At 42.5% G+C, this 24768-nt stretch overlaps 1 protein-coding gene across 1 annotated transcript in view; it reads left to right on the top strand.

The window, feature by feature from the left end:
• The first annotated feature begins 22243 nt into the window (after positions 1-22243).
• LOC146647398 (uncharacterized) overlaps positions 22244-24768 on the top strand; it is a 65399-nt gene continuing 62874 nt past the window's right edge. Inside the window, exon 1 of the mRNA XM_085388815.1 lies at positions 22244-22346. Coding sequence (XP_085244941.1) covers positions 22247-22346 — 100 coding nt within the window. The 5' untranslated portion in view covers positions 22244-22246. The remainder of the gene's footprint in view (positions 22347-24768) is intronic.

Below are 24768 nucleotides of genomic sequence, written 5' to 3'. Positions count from 1 at the left end.
TTTGGGTATTTTGGGGTATTTGAAATCGAGTAAAGGGCCAGAGCACTTCTCCCAGGCTTTCTCTCACAGCTGTTAATGAAGCTGCTGCTGTGTGTTTGATCATATGAGTTTCTCTTTACAGGAAGGATCAAGAAGGAGAGGACTCTGAGACGTCAGCTTGCATCTACTGCATCTACGTTCTTTCACATCTCCAGCTCCAGATACCAACTCAGCCCAAACCAGCTGTAGAGTGTGAAGTCTTAGTTTAAACATGGAGGTCAAAATGATCTAAGACGGCCTAAAATGAACCAGAAGATGTAGAAATGTTTATTAAAATTATGATTACTTCTTTGATTCTTGTTTTTTTGTTTTGGATGTTACAGATTTTTCCAGATTCACATCCTCACCACAGACTGTATTTAAAAGATGGCCGTCACCAGTTAGTACAAGTAACCTCACAGCGGTAATATGATTGGTCAGATCATTGAATTAAACAGGCTCCAACAGCATAAACATGGTGCAGAGGTCTAGTTCAGGTGAAGCTAGCCGACAGCTAGCAGCTCCAGCCACCTGTGTCACCATCCACCTGTCAGTCAAATAGGCCACACCCCTAATAATGGTGAAAAAGTTTTTTTATGAGGCTGTAAACATGTCTACTTCTGCTCTAATATTAAAACGGTAAACATAGAAGTCTATGGAGCCTCTGGTGGACATTACAGGAACTGCAGCTTTTTGACACTTAGATTTGCTGGACTGCAGGTATAAAAACTTTCAGGAAGGAGAACAGGCTCCAGTCCACCGGGCACAGACTGCTACACACAGCGCTGCAGTGGAAGCACATTTTCTCATGTGTGCTGATGCTGTCAGTATATGAAGCTGATAGCACTCGTGTACCTGTGCACAGCAGCTGCAGCTGTCTGCCGTCAGTGTGTTACAGCGAGTCGAACATGACGGAGCCTGAAGGACGGAGGAGGATCTGATCTGTGTTCAGTCATGTCGGCCGCAGCCTGCAGTGCAGAGATCCACACAGGAATGTCGAAAACACAGCGAGCGGCTTCATTACACCCACAGGATCACAGAAACCATGGCAACGTGTGTGTGTGGGGGGGGGGCACGGACAGGTGAGCTCCACAGGTGTGAATCATTAGCAGTGTTTAAGTGTTCCTTAATTTTTGTGTTTAAGTAAAATGTCTTATAAAATCAGTGAATTTTTAAAAATCCGTTACAAAAACACATTGTTCACTATTTGCTTTATGAAGACATGTTTTAGAAATATTTATTATTCATGAATTCTATTTTTGACATATGTAAGTTATCATTTTTATTATATTTATAGGTGTCAGGGCTGCACATTTTTACATTTCATATATTTTTCGCACTCTCGCTGCACTTTATTCTTCTTTATCATATTATATTAAAACTTTATTTTCTTGTAAATTGTGACATTTTTTAAATTCCCTTAAATTTTCCATAAATGATAATCATGACTTTTTTACTCTATTCTACTCTATTTAGTTTGATTTTATTTTGTTTACTCCAGCGCCCCCTTCAGGAGAACAGCCCCTGCGTTCAGCGTAAATGACCTTAAATAGAATTAGTTGTAAATATCTGAGACTGCAAACACCAGTCACACCAGTGAGGCTGGTCCCAGTCGTCCTGCAGGTCGGTGAGAGTCAGCGGCTCTCTAACCGGATCAAGTCTGTGAGCTGAAAACCTGAAATCTCTTCTTACCTCAGCAGGTGGTCTGACGCAGCAGAGCAGCAGCACCCCCGCAGCTCTCAGATGGTTCGTCCCACACAGGAGCAGAGCAGAGGGAACGGCCCACCTCTGCAGCAGGGAGGGGGGAAGACAGGAAGCTGTGAGGAGGTTACGCACTTTTACCTGAATGTGTCAGACACGGAATTACACTGAAATAAGTGTTTCGGGTGGTTTTCTTTTACTTTTTAAAAAAACACTTTAAACTGTGAAGTGACGGCGGCCGGGGGGCTGCTGCAGGGCGACAGATGCTGGAGGAGAGATAAGACGAGATCACAGGCGGAAATATTTAACCTCCTGTTTATCCAGCAGTGCAGGAAGCCGTCAGATTATTCAAGTAGTAATACCGCAAAGTACAAGTACTCCTTCTGTGCAAACCCTGCCCAGAGATGAATTTTCTTAATTATAGATTGTTAATATTCTCATTTGAATAATTCTTAGCTGATTATTTGATTTGTAAAAAATGAAAAATGAGAAAAATTCTCGTCAAGGTCAAAAATCCAAAATTATTTCCAAGAAAAGAGAAAAATATTTGAATTAAAATGTTATGAAATATTTATTCATGTTGTAGTTAAAGCTGTAGTAGGATGATTAGGAGGTCACATTAAATGTAGTGTCGTCTGCTGCCTTCTGTCAGAAGCTCTAAATCAGTAAAGAAGTAAAGCTTCTGCAAGCAGCTCGAACTGTTTTCCTCCAAAACTTCAAACTTTGTTTTGCTGCCTGATGATGCATCACAGCTGCAGCTGCAGCTGCTGCAGCTGGAGCCATCTGCATGCACAGTGGTTCCCAACACATGGGTCGGACCCCTCAGTAGGGTCACCTGACGAATGTGGAGGTTGTTTTATGAGAGGAAAGAAGACAAAAAGCTGCCGTGGTCTTTTTTCTGAGATTTTTATTTTGCATTTAAAGAGTGTTTGAAAATAAGAAGCTGTTATGGAGCTCCAGAATATTCTTGAACACCCATCCATTCATTTTATTTTTATTTTCATCTTCTTTAGGAATAAAAATCAGTCTTCAGGATGTTCAACACAATGTCTTAAATTTCTGTTGAGTTCTTTTAGATTCATTTTTATGATACCTACTGTAATTCAGCTATATTGGTTGATGAATTTTCTAACTCTTTTATTTCAACATGCGCCTCGATTTTAAACACTGTGGCTCCATTAAGGGCTAAACGCTTCAAGCCCACTTACCAACCATGGCTGAATGAATCCACTCGCACCCTCAGGCGTGAACGTCGCCGAGCCGAGAGGAAATGGAAAAGACGAACTTCAAGTGTCCCTGGAAATCCTGCATAACTGCCGGTCAAAATATCAGAAGACTGACAAAACTGCAAAAGCTTCTTATTGTTGAACTTATTGCTAACAACAGTCACAAGCCTCAAGTTCTGTTTAAAATCTTTAATTCAGTTATTAATCCCTGAGGGATGCCTCCCCGGCTCTCTGTGAAGAATTCTTACATTACTTTATAGATAAAATTTCAGCACTGAGGGCACCATATCTACCAGCAGTTAACCAAACCCCAGTTTCTGAATGCTCTGGGGTTTTTCAATAGTTTGAGCCCGTACCTTTTTCGACTCTGAAAGAAATAATTGATCCTATGAGAAGCTCTAATACGCTTCCTTCCCGCATTATTAAGGAAGCTCTGACTACTATCGATCCCTCTATCTTACTTCTAACGAACTCTTCACTGTCATCAGGCTGTGCTCCGACTGCCTTCAAACACACAACCGTACAACCTGTAATCAAGAAAAGCAACGCTGACCCCAACAGTCCTTCAACCTACAGGCCGATCTCTTCCTTTCATGTCTAAAATTTTAGAAAAAATAGTTCACCAGCAACTTCAGTCCTTAGAGACACATGGTGTCAGTGACAAATTTCAATCTGAATTCAAACCGTCACAGAACCGAGACAGCCTTATTGAGTTTTTAATGATCTCCTCCCAGCTGCCGATTTTGGGCGCCCTGTGGCTCTAGTCTTATTAGATCAAACTTCTGCTTTCGATACGCTGGACCATAATATTCTCCTAACAAGGCTAGAACATGTAGTTGGCCTTGAAGGTAATGTTCTATCATGGTTTAAATCGTATCTATCAGACAGATCCTTCTCTGTCACCATGGGGAAATACTTTTCCTCTTCTGCCCCTGTTGATTGTGGTGTGCCTCAGGGGTCCGTATTAAGCCCCACTCTGTTCTCCCTGTACATGCTACCCTTGGGACTCATCTTTAAAAAACATAACATCTCCTATCACTACTATGCAGATGATATCCAAATTTACTTTCCTCTAAATTTGGATGCTTCGTCTCGGCTCTCGCATTTGTTCGACTGTCTGCGGGAGGTTAAAGACCGACTATCCCAGAACTCGCTTATCTTAAATGAAAGCAAAACAGAAATGATTGTTTTTGATAGCCACATTCCCCTGGGCCAGCTAACTGATACAATGGGGTCTTTTGCCAGCCACCTTTCTCATTCTGCCAGAAACCTCAGAGAGCTCATGGATAGTTCTTTTAAATGAAACAAGCAGGTATCCACTGTGCTAAAAAAAACAGCTTCCATCAATTACGCCAAATTTCCACATAAAGAACTCGAAAAACGTATCCATCCCTTCATCACTTCTAGACTATTGCAACTCTCCTTACCTGGGCCTCCAACTCTCCCTCCTTCAGCACCTGCAGTCAGTCCAAAATGCGGCAGCACGCCTCTTAACCGGCACCAGAAGGCATGAGCACATCACCCCTGTCCTCGCTAACCTACACTGGCTTCCCATCAAATATCGCATTGATTTAAAAATCCTTCTGCTCCCTTTTAAAATGTAAATAAATAATAAATAAATAACCCGGCCCTTAGCTACTTAACTGATGTCCTAAATCCAACTGCTCCTAATGCAACCAAGGTCTCGTTTAAAAACCTGAGGTGACCTTGCATTTACCATCATTGCCCCTAGACTGGAATGATCTCCCAGTCAAAATCCGTACTTCAGAATCAATTCAATCGTTCAAATCCTGTTTAAAAACACACTTGTTTAACTTAACTTTTGAAACGAGTTAGTTTGACTTTCATTCAGCCTGCACTACACCATATAAATGCAATTTTAAGTATAATTGTACTATTTCTTCTTTGTTCTGTCTGCATTGCAGTTTTATTGTGAAGCACTTTGATGTACACTAGTCTTTTAAATGTGCCATATAAATAAACTTTGACTTGACTTATGATGATATAAAGCTGAGCTGTGATTTCTGATGCTGAGTGATGCTGATTGGTTGAGCACTCTCACTCATTCTGCGTTTTTACAGATGTTGTTCAGGGTCAAACAGGTTCCAAACCAGCTCAAGTATCTCTGTGAATCCTCTAAAACTGAGGAAAAGAGCTCCAGTGCTTCCTTCATTCCCTCCTTTAGGATACATGGAAGCTTCCCTACTGCTGCATCTTTCATCTTGTGCCAAAAGGTGCTAACATGCAGAAATGACTTCAAATTAAAACTGAAATTTGTTGTTTCTGAAACTCATTCAGAGACCTGCAAGTAAGTGTGTGTGTGTGTGTGTGTGTGTGTGTGTGTGTGTGTGTGTGTGTGTGTGTGTGTGTGTGTGTGTGTGTGTGTGTGTGTGTGTGTGTTGTTCACAGATGAGTCCTGACTTGACATCAGATCTCAGCTGCAGGCTGAAAACATGAAGTCTGACCGTCTATGGGTTACAAACATCAGCTCCCTGCTGATTGGCTCTCCACACTCCCGCCTGACCATAAACTATCCAATCAGATCTGTGCATGAGGAATTTGAACTGCAGGTTCACCTCGTTTTATTTGGAGGTTATGCTGCTTTTAGCCAATCAGAGAGCAGCATGGGCATTTACTTTCATTCACTTTGATTCATTGAAATACTACAAAAGTACTGAAGTACTACAACTATTACAGTACTGTGATCACTACAGTTATTACTGCTGCAGCAGCTCAGCTATGAATCAGCTGATGCTTCTCTGTATAAGTAATCAGGTCTTTAAGTGTGTTTGGTGTTTTTTGTGTCTGCAGTTTTTAACCTTTCTCATGAGTCATGTGATCAACATGACTTCTTTAACCAGGTACAGAGTATTCGGATACTTTACTTATGTAAAAGTATCACTGAAGCAGCATGAAAATACTTGTGTAAGAGTCCTGACAGCTCTCAGGCTCTGTTTTCTCATCTTTCCTTTTTTATTTTGTCTCATCCGGATCCTCCCCTTCCTGCCTTTGTGATCCCGCTCGTCCATCTAATATCTAAATCTGCACGTTTACCTGTAACTATCTGTCGCCCATCTTTTATTCACTTCAGTTCAGTTTGAGGCAACTGCCCCAACCATGAAAGCAAAGAAGCCGTCCTCATCTCTAACCTGAGTTTTACCTGCAGCCTGAATTACAAAGGAAAAAAAATCCTGTGATTTATTTTCCACATTGCTTTAGTTCAGCTATCAGGCCAAGAGGTCACCTGACAGGTTATCAGCCCTATAAGTCAACCCAGGGTTTATCAATCCAGCTAAGAGCACGTTCACAGGAAAGAGGCGGGGCCTGCAGCATCCGACCAATCAGAAACATGAACAGGTCTGCGCTGAGTGACTGATTTTAACAATGAGCATAAAATTGGAATATTAGAGAATTATAAAGATGTTAAATATGTGATACAGCCTGAAAGTAACACAGCTGCACTGAGTGCTGTATTATATATGATATTTAAATAAATCCAGTTAAAGCGACAAAGGCTGTAAATAAAGAAACCAGCTGAGTGTGTCGCTATCACGACTCTGTCATTCAGCTCCGAACATGCACCTGGTCCCAGGAGACCGGTCTAGCTCTAGATTCAGGCTTCATTTAGTTTTAGTCTCAGGTTAAATTTGAACATTAACAGAAAGTAGATTTTAGAATTAAAGTCTTTGTAAAATGTCTAAAACAAAAAGAGTGGATCAAACTCGATGAGTCAACCTGCTGTTAGAGGCTCGGATGCAGGAAGATCTGATTCTAGCTGTTTATTCTGCGTTAATGAGTCAGCTGTAACCCCGACAGGGTTAAACAATAAAGAACTAAAGTCAGAATTCAAACCAGTGAGCAGGCTTGCTCAGAGAGTTTAAATAAAGCCAACGACCAGAAGCCTCGAGGTCCCTGTTTCAGGATTATCTCGCAGTGTGACGCTTCACAGAAGGATGGAGGAACTTAAAGTAGTTTGCATGAGAAAGGCGAAGATTAAAGACACTGAGGCTCATCAGGGAGAGACGACGACTTCAGTCACACTGCACAAAACACACCGTCTTAAAATCTGCACGCTCGGGTCTGAGAGCTCTTCCTGCAAGAATGAATGGATTTTCAGGGACCTGATTGGTCAGTGCTTTTGTTTATATTGATCTCTAATATTAAACATAGCCAGGCCTGGAGCAGAGCAGGTCTGCAGGATAGGTTACCATGGCGATGTACCCTGGATTAAACCTGAAGTTGCCTCAATCAGCCCCAAACCCTGAGCACACACAGACCTCTGCTCCGACATCTCTGTCCACTCTGCAGACGACACTGACCAATCAGGTCTCAGCAGGCTTTGGGTGCATGCAGGTAAACTGTGCAGAGCAAAGTTACTGTTTCGGTTTCAAACTTCAGCTGCAGAGACTGGCAGATGGAAACAGGACCTGTAAACTGTTCAGTGTCATCAGACGAGCTGATGGGTTTCTAGAAACAAACGCTGTGAGAGGTGAGTGTGTTTAAACTATTTTACCTTTACAATGAGACACAAAGGTGGAGGAGACACACCCTTGGACTGTAGGTGGAGATGAACTGTTTCACAAACTGTTGGCACGCTTTGGGCTGTTTTTACAGATTTATTCACACAAACAGGCGAGTCCAGAGAAAGCAGAAAACAAGAAGACGAAACAGAAAAAGATCGTCGCACACGGCGGCTCCACGTTCAGCCTCCTGCTGCACAGAAACACTGAAGCATCGTCTTAAATCCACCAGCCCAGCAGGAAATCTGAAAACTGAAATATTCAAGCATCTAAAAGGTTTTTCAGTAAATACACAGATCCCACGTCTGCAGCTACAACCTGTTTGTTGAGTTAGTTAATTTGAGTTAATCCCTTAAATTACCAGTGAGCCTCTGTAAACAACACGCACTAGTTTGGCTGGTTAGTTTTGTTATTCCTCCCTGTGATCATTTCACTGTTTAATGGAGACCAGTTTGCATCACGATGTGGTCTCTGTGTAAACCAGCTCTGCAGTCACATCATTTCTGTGCAGCTGTATTTATGTCTTCTGTGTTTTTAATCATTTCTTTCTTCAGACACAGTTTGACCGACGTCCACGCTGCACAGCAGAAAGTCTGCAGAGCTCAGAAGAACTTCTCAGTTTCACTTTGTGTTCTTCGGCAGACTTCAGACCTCGATGAAGGCCACAGGCTGAGACACGTCGGTCTCAGTGAAACTGTTCAGTCCACCTGAACAGGATCAGCAGGTGTGATAAATACACAGTTTCCATGTTATTGTGAATAATATCACAGCAGAAACAGACGCTGATTTATGTTCCAGCTGCTTGTTCTGCAAGATTTCATCGTTCTTACAGGCACTCACTACTCGGCGTGATGAGGATGATGGGAAGTTGTGTGAAATAGACTCTGGTCACTTCATTAGGTACACCTTGTTGGCCCTGGGTTGGACCTGTTTTGCCTTCAGAGCTGCTTTAATTCTCATCACTCAGCAACAACAAGGAGCTCAAACATTCCTCACAGATTGTGGTCATGCGACATCATCATGACATCATCACACCAGCATCCATGATTTGAATCTCTCGTTCCTCTGGCTGTGAAGGCTGTTTGGGTGCAGAGATCAGCGTCATGACCAAGAAACCGGCCTGAGATGATGTGAACTGTGGTGTGTTTTCCTGCTGGAAGCATCAACGATGGCAAACTGTAGTCACAAAGGGACACGATCAGCAACAATGCTCAGCTGGTACTGAGAAGTGTGCTAAAAAATCCCCCATAATGTTACATCATCGCCTGAAACACTGGTACAAGCACGATGCATCCATGCTTTGATGTTTACAACAAATTTGAAGAAAACCGTGTGAATGTTGCAGCAGGAATCAAAATGAGGCATCGTGGTTGCAGCCGTACGCTGGCCTGTGTGAGCTGTAGACAAACTCAGAGATGTTTGTGTGTGAAAATCCAATCAGATCAGCCTGTCTGCTAAAAACACCACATTCAAAGTCACTTAAATCACATTTCTCCCTTTCTTCTGCTCAGTTTGAACTTCAGCAGGTCGTCCTGACTGTGTCTTTATCACGTGGCAGATTAGACATTTGTATTAATGAGCAGTTGAGTGTGTATCTAACATGATGGTCTTTAATTTAGCTGCACTTTACACTCCCAGTCACACACTGTGGTGTTTGGTACTGACCAGCAGACAGATTTCCTGCTGTAGAATCTTCGACTCTGAGTTCCTCCAAAATATTTGAATTTGACACTGATGAAGGAACAAAGGATGAAAACCCACCTGATGTCACTGAAACTTGTTGTTGATTAAAGTATTATAGTTTCAGTTCATGTGTGTTTTGGTGCGATTCAATACTGTGTGAGTACGCTGTGATACAGAATTCACTCAAACTTACCTTTAAGGTTTTTAAAAACCGTTTTATAAGATGAGTTGAGCTCTGTGAGAGTAACTGTCATTTTATTGTTTTTGCATAAAAATGTTTGAAAGCACATTAAATGCAGGGAGAATGTTTCAGAATATCATTTTGCAAAGAGATGAAGGAAAGGATGAATTTGTACATGAAGTTTGGTCTCTTGAGGCAAAACCGAAGGTTTGAAACTGATTCATTCAGGAGGATTATCGTTAATTATCCATCTGATTTTCCTCGAACTCAATCTGAGCCTCCTGAATTCAGCTCATATTCACAACAGCGAGTCCAACACAGAGACTCAGTGTTGTTTCTGACCAGTGTTTCATTTTAAATCAGAAATATAAAGAAATATTCCAAATATTTGACACCAGGGGAAGAAATTTAAGGATAAAAGTGATAAATATCCACCACATAGTCCATGTGTTTCACATTCATCATATTTTTTTTAATCGGTGCAGGTTCTGAGCAGCCACTCCACCACCTGTCTGGGGCCTTCCTGTGTGGAGGCTGAATGTTGTCCCTGTGTTTGTGTGGGTTCTCCACGTACCACAGCTCACTTCCACAGTCCAAACGCATGCAGTTAGTGAAGTTAGGTTAATTAGTATTTCTGAATTGCCCATAGATGTGAGTGTGAGTGTGAGTGGTTGTCTCTCTCTGTGTGTTAGCCCTGTGACTGCCAAATTGTTCAGAGTGTACCCTGCCTCTCGCTCTATGGTAGCTGGGATAGGCTCCAGCCTCCCTGCGACCCTGACAAGGATGAGTGGAAGAGAATGGATGGATGGATGGTCGAGGTTCTTATAATTTTGATGGTTCACAGAAACACGTAGCCTGTGTGTTTATATGCATAAACATTAGAATAGTAACTCAAAGTTCTGCTCAAGTGCAAAGAAAATGATTGAAGTTACAGTTTAAACACAGGAATCTTTTACATTCATATCTGAAGTAACACTTTTTGATTTGATTTGGTTAGTTTGAGTTTAAACCTTTAAACCGTCTCTTGCTCTCTTACATGGACGTGTGCTCTTGGTTCTTCCTCTGCAGGCTGTCTGCCTCCTCCTGCCTCTCAGCTCCACTCATTCTTGGAGCGTTGCTGCCCCCATGTGTCCAAACTCTGAGTTACATGTTGTTTCCTCTGCAGCAAGTAAATAAAACTGGAAAAACTCTAAGCTGCCACACATTTTATCATTCTGAAAGTAAAATGTTTCTCTTAAATCAAATGATCATTTTCAAAAAAGTCTGAAAAAGTGCAACAGGAAGTTATGATTCTTCAAAGGTTTAGGTTGGATTATAAGGGACATACAGCACATCTGTACTGATAAGAGCTACTACTGCACATGCTCAGTAACAGCCATGGGACAATTAAAGGAATTATGTCATTTATCATCCTGTTTTTCCTGTAAGCTAAATAATGTGTAGCCAATCAAAGTGCTCAAATAATTCATATTCATATTCCCATATATCATTGTGATGTTGTTTATTCTATTACTCTTGTTCTCTTCTGCTTGTTTTCTCTTTTTATCCAACAGGTGATCCAGGTGATTGATATGTATTTTTTGTCCCCCCACCTCTTATTTGTTTTTTGCCCTTTATCACTGTTCCTCTTCCGTTCCTGTTTTTCTTTCCGTCCCTCGCTTTCTTTCTCCCTTTTCTTTCCCCCACTCATGTCTGTCCTGTGTGTAACAACCGAAAATAAAATAAACAATAAAAACAAAGGTCAATCAAATGGACCAATACAGCGAGGCTGGGATGGTCCATTTGTAAATCCGTTGGGTGTCTTTCTTTGCCTTTAGACAATAATTCTGATCAAAAAGAACCAAACAGGACAGGCGGGAAAAAAGCAAACAAAAGAAGCTACAGTGTTGAATCATGTGACGCAGAGGTCACATGATGTGTGTCTGCTGCTACAACTTCCAGGAGATGGACTACAAAATATGCTCCTGACATTCTTCTCCTCACGAGATTATTACCACTTTGCTTCATTACCAAAGAAATATTTATCACTGAAATGTTTCTCACCCTGAGATCATTTCTTAGTTTCTCTTCCTGCTGCAGCGACGATCCAGTGTAACTGCTCCTTCGTTCAGGCGTCCTGTGACTGAAATAAAAAAAACTACGTTTATAATATTTCTGTGGAGAGCTTATGAAGGGAGGTTACAACACGAAGTGGAAAACACATTTATTTAAACTCGTCAGTGATACTGAACTTATGTTTTCATGAAGTTTCTGATAGTGGCATTATGTGCATGTGACTCCTCTGCTAAAACAAACAAGGTGAGGAGGTGAGGGTGTGTAGTTTTGGGAACTCAGAAATGGGGCAGGATCCTGCAGGGCTGAGGATGAAACAGGTGAGATGGTGCTACTCCCTCATTCTTCTGTTTTCCCGTGAGTTTCATTTCCAACTCTGCACGTCTTTGACTTCTTGACTCCTCTCCTCGTATCCTAGTCCCTCCCACCAGAGACCTGAGCGGAGGTGAGGATGAGGAATTTAAAGAGCTGTCAGTAAAATATGACGTCTGACACATCTGCATCTGAAACTGTTACAGCTGAAATAACAGAATCTAGCTGTGGGCCATAACAAATCAGAGTTTGATGTGAAAAACAACAACAACAGAGGATGGGTTGTTTTCACCCTACATGCTTTCTGTATTTCAGCTACATGCTCAAGTTAAAAACACGTGTACAACAGAACTTCTTTGTCATCGTACATGTGCAACAGTATTGTGGGTGCTCCACACCTACTGTGCAGGAATAAAATATAAATAATAAGACATAGGAATAAGTAAGAGACAGGAGGAGTATACAGTATATAAAACAAGAAGTAGGCACATATTAGAGGACAGCTTACATACACCTGTGCATCCTCGATCATGACTCCTGCAGGATCTGCTGTCCTTGGACTTCGGTTGCATTTCGGTAACTGTCACCTTTAGTGAGGTGACAAATTTCAGGACAGGAGCGAGGTGACAGGAGGCAGAATTCAGTGATATCAGAAAACTCCAAAGTAATTTATACACTTTTCCACACATTCTAACTTTTAAGTGACAAACATACAAAAAAAGTGAAATCAAGAAGACGGCAAACACTTTCACACCACTGTACTTTTACTTTTGGGCTCCAGGTCCAGTATAAGGTTAGTCTGTTTTAGGGGTGAATGGAAAGTTTGAATTGGTTGCTTACTGTGTAAATGATGTTTGTTTACATTTTTTCATCTTGTTATTCATTGTGTGGATGTTTTGTGGTTTGATACCTGAAACAAAGATTTCTAAACTGGAGCCTCCACAGAGGATCAGTAATCACTGAATTCGAGAGCTCATATTCAGACACTGATCCCAGAAAGTTGATTCTGTTCATCCCCAACATTATAAACAGTGCATTTACCTACATGACTGACAATGGGCTGTGAGGACAGTTTCTTGATCATTAATATGAAGCTTTTTATTACATTGATCAGTTGGGGATTGGCTGCAATCACAGCACTGTAAGATCTTATTAGAGCACTTCGCTCTCGCTCTGCAGGCCTACTTGTTGTTCCTAGAGTATTTAAAAGTAGAATGGGAGGCAGAGCCTTCAGTTTTCAGGCCCCTCTTCTGTGGAACCAACTTCCAGTTTGGATTCAGGAGACAGACACTATCTCTACTTTCAAGATTAGGCTTCAAACTTTCCTTTTTGCTAAAGCATATAGTTAGGGCTGGACCAGGTGACCCTGAATCCTACCTCACACTCAACATGTGTTAATAAACCTCTCTGCATTGAATCATACTTGTTATTAGTCTCTGACTCTCTTCCACAGCATGTCTTTGTCCTTTCTTCATTAACACACCCTTAGCCAATCGCCGCCCCTCCCTGAACCTGGTTCTGCTGAAGGAAAAGCTGGGGGAGTTTTTCCTTCCCACTGTCGCCACAGCACTTGCACATAGGGCATCATATGATTGTTGTTTTCTGTTTTCCTTGTATTATTATAGGCTCTTTACCTTACAATATAAAGCACCTTTAGGCAGCTGTTGTGATTTGGTGCTATATAAATAAAATTGAATTGAAAGGTTTGAATGAATGGTGAAAGGCAGCTCTGAACACCACATCCAGAACACCTTGGATTTTCACGAGAAGGTGAGAGATGTCATGATGGAGGCAGATGAAACCATGATCTCGTACAATCTTACATCTCTCTTCACTTGCATCCCAGTCACTGAAGCGTTGGAGGTAGTTCGTAAGAGATTACAGGATGACCCCAACCTCAGCAGCAGGACCGCTCTCAGCATCGACCAAGAGTGTTTGAACTGTGTCTTCATTCCACCTACTTCATATACGAGGCTCAGTTCTACAGGCAGAAACATGGATGTGCCATGGGTCCCCCAGTTTCACCCACTGTGGCCAAATTGTACATGGAAGAAGTGCAAAAGAGGGCTTTGCTATCCTACCCTGGAACACCACCACCTTACCACAGTTCATGGATCACATTACCTTGGTGGACCAACACACCAGGGAGGATATGAAAACTGACAAGCAGGGCTGGGCTGCTTTCCCCTTTATAAGCACAGGTGCAGGTAGTTAGCCCTTCTTGTTGTGTGAATCTGGAACTATGTGAATCCCTGGTGAGAAGCATTGCTATTTGCCACAGTCCAGGCTGAGACAACGAACATCCAAGAATACATTGGGAAGATGGCCCCAACTGACCCAGTGCTCAGTGAATACTTCAGGCAGCAGAAACACAATAAAGAGGAGGGAGACGAGGAACCATCATGGAAGGACAGGCCCCTGCACGGTATGTACCACCGGCAGATAGAGGAGGTGGCTGATATCCAGAAATCCTACCAGTGGCTGGACAAAGCTGGACTGAAAGACAGCACAGAGGCACTAATCATGGCAGCACAAGAACAAGCTCTGAGCACAAGATCCATAGAGGCTGGGGTCTATCACACCAGGCAAGACCCCAGGTGCAGGCTGTGTAAAGATGCCCCAGAGACAATCCAGCACATAACAGCAGGGTGCAAGATGCTAGCAGGCAAGGCATACATGGAACGCCATAACCAAGTGGCCATCAGAGAAGAGCTCGAGAGGATGTGGAGGGTGAAGGTAACGGTGGTCCCCGTGGTAATCGGAGCACTAGGTGCAGTGACTCCCAAGCTAGGCGAGTGGCTCCAGCAGATCCCGGGAATAACATCGGAGATCTCTGTCCAGAAGAGCGCAGTCCTGGGAACAGCTAAGATACTGCAGGACCCTCAAGCTCCCAGGCCTCTGGGGCGTGCTGGGTGTTTGTTTTTTTATATATATATATATGTATATATTCATTTATTCAATATAGGCCATCCAATTAAGGTCAATGTCATGTTTTTAGTTGTTAGAATCTGAAGGAAGGAATATTTTATTTTTTGTTTTTTTGCTTTTCTGGTTTCCCCCTGATGGGTTGCCACCTTAACATGGTCAGGGGGTTTGCATGCCTTAGTGACCATAAAAGCTAGACCAGCAGAAGCTTAGCCTTCAGGTGGGACACCCAAGTTGGTCAGGCCTTAGGGTAGAGGCCTGACAAAGTGCAATCCAATTACATGACAAAAACCGTTGTCCAGAGTAGGGCAGCCACGATTAGTCGACTATCAAAATCATCACCGATTAATTTAATACTCAGTGCATTATTTGAAGCTTTGTAAGATCCTGAAAGACGCACGAATAAGCAGTAGGATTTAAGAGTGTTATAACTGACTGAAACAGAAGATGGCAGCTGCCGTTAAACGCAAAAGAAGAAGAAGAAGCAGTCTCCGGTATTGTAGCTATGTCCAAGTTACAGTGACGCGACGAAGGCTGTCCAAATTCCTCCAAATGTGGCCGGACTGTTAGAACAGCTTTGAAATTCATATGGGTTGTTCGCACTAAAGTAAAAACCACCATCGCTTCATGCGGAGACCCCTTCAGCGCCAGCTGCGGTCTCAAGGCTGGAGCTGAACAAAACACCCTGCTAACGACTGTGTTTAGACTGTCACACCAGAGAGCCAAAGATAATAATAATAATAATAATAATAATGGATTGGATTTATATAGCGCTTTTCAAGGCACCCAAAGCGCTTTACAATGCCACTATTCATTCACTCTCACATTCACACACTGGTGGAGGCAAGCTAAGATTAATAACAAGTATGATTAAATGCATAAAGGTCTATTAACACATAATGTTAGCTACTGTTTCTCCTAATATCATACTCCTGGGAGACTTATGTCATATGGATAACAGTGATCATCCTCTCACCAAAGACTTCTCATCCTGCCTCAATAGTTTTGGCTTTAGACAACATATAAACCTCCCTACTCATACTAAGGGCCATACTTTGGACCTATTTTGTTGCTCTGGACTACTAAGCTGATGAACTACTAATTTCTGATCACTTGCTTCTGTCTTTCAATGTCAAAATGACCTTTTCTATAACCAAGAACCCTCGTACCATTTCTTTTCGGAATATTAAGAAAATCAATCCTGATACTCTTTCTTTTGCTTTTTCTAGTCATTTGCATTTTCATAACCTGCTCACCCAAGAGGACTTAGTTTCCTATTATAACTCTAGTCTCAATAGTATTCTAAGATCTGTTGCCCCACTCAAAACCAAATCTGTATCATATCATATCATCTGTATCTCAGTCAGCACCCTGGTTCACAGCTGAACTCAGGCTCCTGAAAGCAAAAGGCCGACGACTCGAACGCCTTTATAAGAAAATTGGTCTGAATATCCACAAGGAAATGTTTAATAATCATATTACGTATTATAAGGAGTGTATTAATCAGACAAAATCTGCTCACTACTCCTCCATTATCTGTTCAAAAGATGACTCAACCAAGATACTGTTTTCACTGTTCAATTCTTCTTTCAGGTCACCAGATTTTTTTACCTGCTTTCTGCCCAGCAGGAGGTCTCACACACACACACACACACACACACACACACACACACACACACACACACACACACACACACACACACACACACACACTCAGTTCAGTTCAGTTCATTTTTATTTCAAACATTTCAAACATGTGCCTTCACAATCATTACAAAATCTCATTCCATTATTTGTTTGAAAAGGAGTAGGCTGAAGTATTTACTTATTTGTCCCTACCCCTCAAGTTTTACCTCTCATTCATTTAATTTTTTTTGTCTTAAATTAAACAAACAACATATGAAACATATGAAGTAAAACAAAACATAACATACATAAATCAAAAACAAGAAATTAGCAAGCCCCACCACAGTATAGTTTCTTTCATATGAAAAATACAGAATGTGTATATTTGCAGATACACAAGTTATGGAAAAACAACAAAACAAAACAAAAAAACAAAAAACAAAAAAGAACCGCAACACCATTACCAGCAACATTACTCTTACATGCATACAGAAGTTCACACATATACATACAATGCCTTGTCTTAGAACCATGGGGGCGTTGCTTTGCTGTGTGAACTGTTTCTCAATAAAAGGCAGCAGGAGGAGGCTGGATTTGGGGTAATTTTCGTGGTGGACACAGACGAGGCCTCCCTTGCGCAAGTAATCGATCAATCGCTGACTGTCTTGTTTTCTTTCATGATGAATAAGTCTCTAGAACTAGCGGGGCTTGTGGAAACACAGACCCAACAATTACACTGTTTTTCTGCCTTCCAACTTCCCTCTACTGAGAAGCTTCTTCAGTTCAGAACTGAAGAAGCTTCTTGGATGAGAGGTGAAACGTCTTCAAGTAACTTAAAGAAGTCCAGACGCTTTTCTTTGCAAGCTCCTTTGATTATCCAGGACCAACAGTTTCTCTGTTACTATCAATAACTCGCCAGCCTCCGTTTCTTCTTCTGTGAAAAGTTTGGGTGTCATCCTCGGCAGTACTCTAACTTTCAATTCACATATTAATAATGTTACTCGGTCTGCATATTTTCACTTGCGCAACATTGTTTTATTTTTTTTTTTTTTGCCTGTCCCGTTTGGCTCTTTTGCCATCAGAATTATTATCTAAAGGCAAAGAAAGGTGCCCAACGGATTTACTTTACCAAATTGACCATCCCAGCCTTGCCGTATTGGTCTATTTGATTCACCTTTTATTGTTTATTTTATTTCATTTTCACTTGCTAAATACGGGACAGACTTGAATGAGGAAAAGAAAAGGGAGAAAGAAAGAGGGAAAGAAAAAGAGCGGGGAAGAGGGACGAGGATAAAGTGCAAAAAACCAAAAACCAACAAAATAAGCAGACAAAAAATACATCTATCAATCACCTGGATCACCTGTTGAGAAACAAGTGGAAACAAGCAGAAGAAAAAAAAAGAGCAGCATAATAAACAACATCACGATCATCTATGTGAATATAACAGTAAATACTAAATACTTGGGGCGACCGTGGCTCAGGGGGTTGGGAAGCGTATCTGTAACCGGAAGGTTGCTGGTTCGATCCCCGGGCTCTCTGTCCTGGTCGTTCTGTCCTTGGGCAAGACACTTTACCCTACCGCCCACTGGTGTTGTGCCGATGGCGCGATATGGCAGCCTCGCCTCTGTCAGTCTGCCCCAGGGCAGCTGTGGCTACAACCGTAGCTGCTTCCACCAGTGTATGAATGTGAGAGTGAATGAATAGTGGCATTGTAAAGCGCCTTGGGTGCCTTGAAAAGCGCTATATAAATCCAATCCATTATATTAAACATTATTGTGCAGCACGTAAGATCGACAGCGCACAGTGTGCTTTGAGGTAGGAGCCTCAAAGCACCTACCGGGTGATCACCCGTGTGCACACCTGTGAGCATGGACGCGCTTGTTTTTTTAAAAGGTTCCTTCATGTAATGATCTGCTAGAGGGTGTGGGGGGGCCACAGCCCCGTCCTCCAGGGCATGAAGCAGGTATGGAGGAGATCAAAACTCCAGACATCCAGAGGCCCCCAGAACACAAGAGACTAAGGAAGACCCACAGAGGGGCAGCTGCGCCACTGTCCCAGAAAGAGCTGAGGAGAGTCCCAGATGAGGGCTCATTCAGCAGCTGTCGGTTTTCTGTTTTATCATGGAGACAAAAGAATTGGGGTTTAATAAAAGGCAGCTAAAGGAAGCTTTTATTGGCACAGGTTGAAAACATGCAAAATCCACACAGAAAGATCTTCTGTGATATCGAGATTAAACCCAGAGGTTTCTTTTTGTGATGCAGGAGTCCTGTTAGCGTTTAGCTCAAAGCACCACAGTGGCTTTTATTACTATTGCCCAGACTGTTAGTTTGGTTTCACTAAAACAACTTTCTAGAAGTTACACCATTTCTCAGAAATCAGCCTGATACTCTGCTGCACATCTTTCTGTTAATGAGTAAAGGTCAGGTGGAGTTTGTCCCTTGCAGAGATTATAAAGGCAGAAAGCACAGGATGAGGTCAGAGGATCCCACAGCTTTCTACTGTGAGTACACCAAGGTTTTCTTTTTGTCTCCAGGTGAAAGTGCATATATGGACTTAGTTTTGGGTCTGTTATGTATTGTAAAAATTAACAAACTACTAATCAATACTGAACTGTATTCTAGGCGCCAATGAACTGATGCTACAGTTACAGTAATGTGTTGTCTTCTTATGTTAAAAGTAGAGGAGAGGCTTTTAAGATTGAAGATGCTTTAGAGTGCAGAATGTAAGAAGTTAAATGCTAATAAAGCAAAGTTAAAGGAAAAACATTAATCTGTAGGTCAACAGTGCGCATGTTTAAACAGACACATAAACAGGATGGCAGCCTGATATATTTTTAAAATTCAAAAAAAATTTTAAACATTAATCTTAAATTTCACATAAATTGTCATGAACTGGTTGTCATTTTAATTAATATTACATTTCTTACAAAATTTTTCTTTGTTAAGCTGAAAAAAAGGACAAGTTGGGTGATAAGAAAGGAATATAATTTCATCTGCATAACCTGTGTATTAATTATGAGAACAAGGCGAAGCATAAAAATTTAGGACACGAAAGCAAAAGTATCTCTCTCAGGCTTATCACGTCCAACTCTCTTATCAGAGTTCCTCCCCAACAATAAAAATTAAGGGTAAAGACCAAGGTTAAAAAATAACGCAGTAAAGTTGTGTAAGGCAAATAACTTTCCACTGACAGCATACTAATTTTATTTTAATGTCTGACTCAAACTGAGGACTTAGCTCTCCAGCTACAGTCAGTACTCCAAGTACTGTAACAGTAACTTTATTACCAACACAAACAAATTTTTATCCAACGCACACAGCTTGAACTGAGAAATGAAACATTCCTTCAACATAAATGAGAACTTTGACTGGCAGGAAATGTACTGAAAGCCGACATACAAATAGTTAGAATTTCCTTAGGCACTTCTCACTTAAAGGGAGCTAATTAGAATTATTAAACAATATGTGAGATGTTTCCAAAAGTAATTTTACTATAAGTAAGTTAGTAAAGCATTTTTAAGCAAAAAACTTTTTGAAAAATCTCACATAAAACCCTTATTAACTAGGACAGTTAATGAAGTGTAAGAAACCAAATTAAGAATGACTGACAAACACTTGGTCTGAATACTAACAGGAAGTCTGCTTGAAAGCTGAAGTAAAAGTAACCCTGAAGAAATTTTTTTTATTTTTATTTTTTTGGTTTTTTTTGTGTCCTGTTTGGATCTTTAGCCATCAGAATTGTTGTCTTAAGGCCAAGAAAGATGCCAAGCGGATTTATTTTACCAAGTGGATCATCATGGCCTTGCCATATTGGTCCATTTGATTGACCTTTATTATAATTATGAATTTATTTTATTTTCAGTTGCTACAAACGGGACAGACATGATTGTGGGATAGGACAGGGAGAAAGAATGAAAGAAAGAGAGGGAGAGAAAGAAAACCAAAGGGGAGAAGAGACGGTGAGAAGGGGGGGGGGGGGGGGGGGGGGAAGAAAAACAAACAAACAAACCAAACACCTGGATCACCTGTATGGAGAAAAAAAACAGAAGAGAAAGCAAACAGCAAAGAGCAACATAATAAAAAAAACAGCACCATCACAATAAACTAGCTAGCAGTAGATATCAGTAGATACTAAATAATAAACGATATTGTGCAGCATGCAAGATAGACAGCGCACAGTGTGCTTTGAGGCAGCAGCCAAGAAAGCTGTAGTCCGCGTCTGTGAATACCCGTGTGTACACCTGTGTGGATCAGCGTGCTTGTATTCCAAAGGTTTCTCCATGTAACGATCTGCTAGGGAGTGTGGGGAGCCATAGCCCCGTCCCCCAGGGTATGAAACAGGTATGGAGGAGATCCAGGCCCCAGACATCCAGAGGCCCCAGAGCACGAGGACCCGAGGAGGACCACCAAAGTGGGGGGGGGACTGTGCCACCCTCCTGGGAAGAGCTGAGTAGAGCCCCAAAGGACAGGTCACCCCGCAGCTACGGAGCAGAGGCCAGAGGGGGTTGCAGTGGCGTGCCCGCGGGCTCTGCCGGCAGCCAGCTGTGCCAGAGAGGACCGAGCTTCAGGTCCAGAGGCCTGAGGGCACCCCACCCCCCGGAAGGAGCCCAGCCAGGCCACAGGCGCCCGGCCCCGCCAATCGGCCACCAGGAGTGAGTCGGTACATACATGAGCGCCCAGCCCCAGACGACAAGGACCACCAACACACCAACGTCTGAGGGCATCAGCCACCGGCAGGGAGTGTGGTGAGGGGAGATAGGCCTGAGAGCCTGAGATGTTCCCAGAGAGGTTGAGTCTAAGACCCAACCTGACATATAGACACAGACGAACAGGCACACGCGGACACAGACGTGCATTCCCACCCCATATGCACAACCAAATACTCGGCACTCACCCAACGTGTAGACAGACACAAATAGACACTGCACAGACAGACACACTCCCCAAACATACTCTATATCCCAGGTCCAGGTACCCCCGCCCTCAGAGGGGCAAGCCACACCTAGACCCAGGAGATGTAACCCTTCTCTCTGGGGTGGAGGCAAGCGGACCACCTCCTTATCTGCAGTAGCAGGGAGGCCCCGCATCCCAGACCCCAGTCTGACGGCCAGCACCTCCTCCCAGCCCCCCAGCCCTGACGGCTAACAGAACCGGGGTGAGTGAAGACCCCAAACCTCCCTACGCCCGCTCATATGTAGTGTTGCTGTGTGCTGTTCTAAAGTGCATTTAAAACTCAGGACAGCATGGTACTAGCTTCCTCTCAGAGAGCAGCACGGCTCCTCCCGAAAACCCTCAGTGTCTAAATGTATTTAAAATTGAGGGTAGGGCACCAGCGCCAGAGGTGGGTTGGAGTACACCGACCATCCTCTGGATGCTGTAAAACGTGCCCACCCCCAAGGCCCTACATGGATGTGTTATGTGAGAGTGTGAGTAATGTGGATGTCTAGGTTGCAGAATAAAATTGAGGCACAGGCGGCCAGAAGGGGACAGAGGGGGCGTGCCCCCCCTGCACCCTGGTGACATACCTGCACCCCAAGCCCTGCATGTGGGTGGGTGTGGTAGAGCGGGAATAGGGAGGCAGCTGAGGATGGGGAGGGAAGAAAGGGAGGGGCAAGCGGCCCCTCCCTGGGGCCAGCTCCCCCGCTGACCCCAGTAGGCACCCCCACACTCTGGAACCCACCAGGGCAAGGGGGCCCAGGCCCATCCGGACCGGGGCCCGCAGCAGCACCGCCCAGCCTGAAGAAATATTTTTACTGACTTGTCTGTTTTTTGTGAAGGAGCCGAGCATCAATCAAATTCAGTAAATTTATAGCAGGACAAAGGGAAATGACCTAAATGTGCTTTGAGGAGACTTAAGACTATTGTCTCAAAAGATTAAAGAGTGTGAGGATGGTTAGTATCTTAAACTGCTGCTGTGGTAACACAGACACAAGTGAGAACATGAACAAACAGAAGAGAAACAAACTAACAAGCTGTTCATTTGGTCCTGTTCAGACTGAGCCATGGACTCTGAATCTGGCAGTACGATGGAGGTGGCGGCACTCGGCCGGCCTTTCAGTCTTGGGATGCTGTATGACTGCCGCAAAGACTCACTGATCCCAGGTAAGAAATCATTATATAGATTATACAGTATATATATATATATATACATACATACATGAATGCTTGAGTCTGAAAGTCTTTTATACTCCATTGTGGTTATTGTCATATCCACTTGGAGCCATTTCTACAGCACAGTCTGTTTTTCATTATTGATTTTGAATTTCCAGAAAAGAAAAAAAGGACATGAGATCACAGTTAGCCAAGAAATACTGTGTAGCTTTGTTGTACAAATCAGGTGTTAATAAAATACCAAGTGTCTACTAGTTCAGGTACAATGGGAGAAAAGAAGTCAGTGGGGAACAAGTATCAGCATGGGACAAAGTTTATAATATAGGCAGAGGGGTAGTCCTGTTGGAACATAACGTAGTGATGCTCTGCCACTTTTTTTCGGGAACAGGAAGTAAAATATGGAGCAGAGATGGGCAGCGATTACTTTTTTCAAGTAACGAGTAATGTAAGGGCAAAAAGTGCAAAAAGTGTAATTAGATTACTGTTACTTTCCCATAATCACGCTGCATTACTGCAGTACTAAACCATGATTTTGTTTGTGAGAGTGTCTCATGACAATGACATCAGCACGCGCGACGTCCGTGGCAGCGACAGACGTGTGTAGATCAACAATGGATAATATGGAGTGCGGAGAGAGTACGACCATGTAGCGTTTAAAACGTGGATGTACTTACATTAATTCAAGTTTTATTCTGTAAAAAGTGACAAAAACATTAGTATCTGCTGTTCACTCTGCGTGGGAAGAAAACTTCTTTCCACAGCAAAAAATTAAACTTCAAATCTGAGCGAGCACAGAGAACGCTGCCACAGGAATGTGACATTCACAGAGAAACCCCCGGATCCTCCCACTGACATGACCGCTGAGGCACCGAGCAAACCTCCACCCTGTTTTTTCTGGATTAGGCAGAAAAAGTAACTTGAACAACACTGATATGGAGAGCTGAAATTAAGTTCTCACTCCAGAATATTTCATGCAAGCATGTTAATAAAAACAAGACTTTGTAACAGTCTGTGCCAGCACAAAACCCTCTTTTGACAAAAAAATACTTTTGGGATTTACCAAAGAGGCACTGAATCAGTTTTGTGGCTGAAAGCCCCTTGGAGAAATTAGGTGATGATGCATTTGCCCACGGGAGTGAAAAGTTCTTTGGGCAATTTAACAGTCCACTTAATTATATACAAAGATGCAGTCAGTTCATTTCAATAATTACTTGGTAAAAGCAGCTCAAATTAGTGGCTCAGAAACAAGCAGCCAATGAGGAAGCAAATTATGTCTAAACAATTTTCTCTCTGAAAATAGCGTGGCAGTTAAATGAGACGAGACTGAAGAAAGGTCAGTATGAGTAAGAGGAAATATAACTTCCTTAGATAGCCCCTTCAACCGTGACCTCCCACACCCCATAATTATGGAATCTTTTCACCCCGTTTCTTTAAAAGATCTATCAGAAATACTAACTCAAATGAAACCTCAAATTCAATAAACAAACAATTTTCTGCAGCTGAACACAGACAAGACTGAGTGTTTAATTCTCACTCTAGAGCAGGGGTGTCAAACTCCAGGCCTCGGGGGCTGGAGTTCTGTAGATTTTAGATCTCACCCTGGGTCAACACACCTGAAACAAATTATTAGTTCGTTACCAGGCCTCTGGAGAACTTCAAAACATGTTGAGGAGGTCATTTGGCCATTTAAATCAACTGTGTTGGATCAAGGACACATCTAAAACCTGCAGGACTCCGGCCCTCGAGGCCTGGAGTTCGACACCTTTGCTCTAGGGAGTATCAAGCCTCACATTAGAAAAAATCTGGGTCCTTTGTCATCCTCAATAAAAGCTACTGCTCGGAATCTTGGGTTAATTTTTGAGCAATCTGTCTTTTGATGCTCATGTCAAGTCTATGACCTGCTCTTGCTTTTTTCATTTAAGAAATGTTGCCAAACTTAGGACTATTGTCTCAAAAGGTGAACTGGAAATGTTTGTCCATGCCTTCATCTCCTTCCAATTAAATTATTGTAACACACTCTTTTCCTGTATGTCAATGGCTTCTTTAAATCACCTTCAAGTGGTCCGAAATGCAGCAGCAAGGCTTTTAACCCACAGTCATAAATTCTCCCATTTCACTCCCTTGTTAAAGTCCTTGCACTGGCTTCAGGTTGGGTCTTCACGACGAGAGACCCCCAATTATATCATTGAGCTTCTTCACCCTTACCCTCAAAAACATATCGTTAGATCCATGGATAGTGGTCTTCTGACTATTCCATGTACCCATTTAAAAACAAAGGGGGATCGTGGTTTCCAAACCCTAGCTCCAATATCGTGGAACAGTTTACCTCCCCTCTACACACCATCGACTCTGTTGCTTCTTTTAAAAAACAGTTGAAAACACATTTATTTAGACAGGCATTTGGGTAATGTTC

The sequence above is a fragment of the Rhamphochromis longiceps genome, linkage group LG18, assembly GCF_057381845.1.
Source record: "Rhamphochromis longiceps isolate RC_006_pf linkage group LG18, R_longiceps_female_GT1.1, whole genome shotgun sequence".
In the NCBI taxonomy this organism is placed as follows: domain Eukaryota; kingdom Metazoa; phylum Chordata; class Actinopteri; order Cichliformes; family Cichlidae; genus Rhamphochromis; species Rhamphochromis longiceps.
This window is presented reverse-complemented; position numbering and strand designations above follow the sequence as displayed.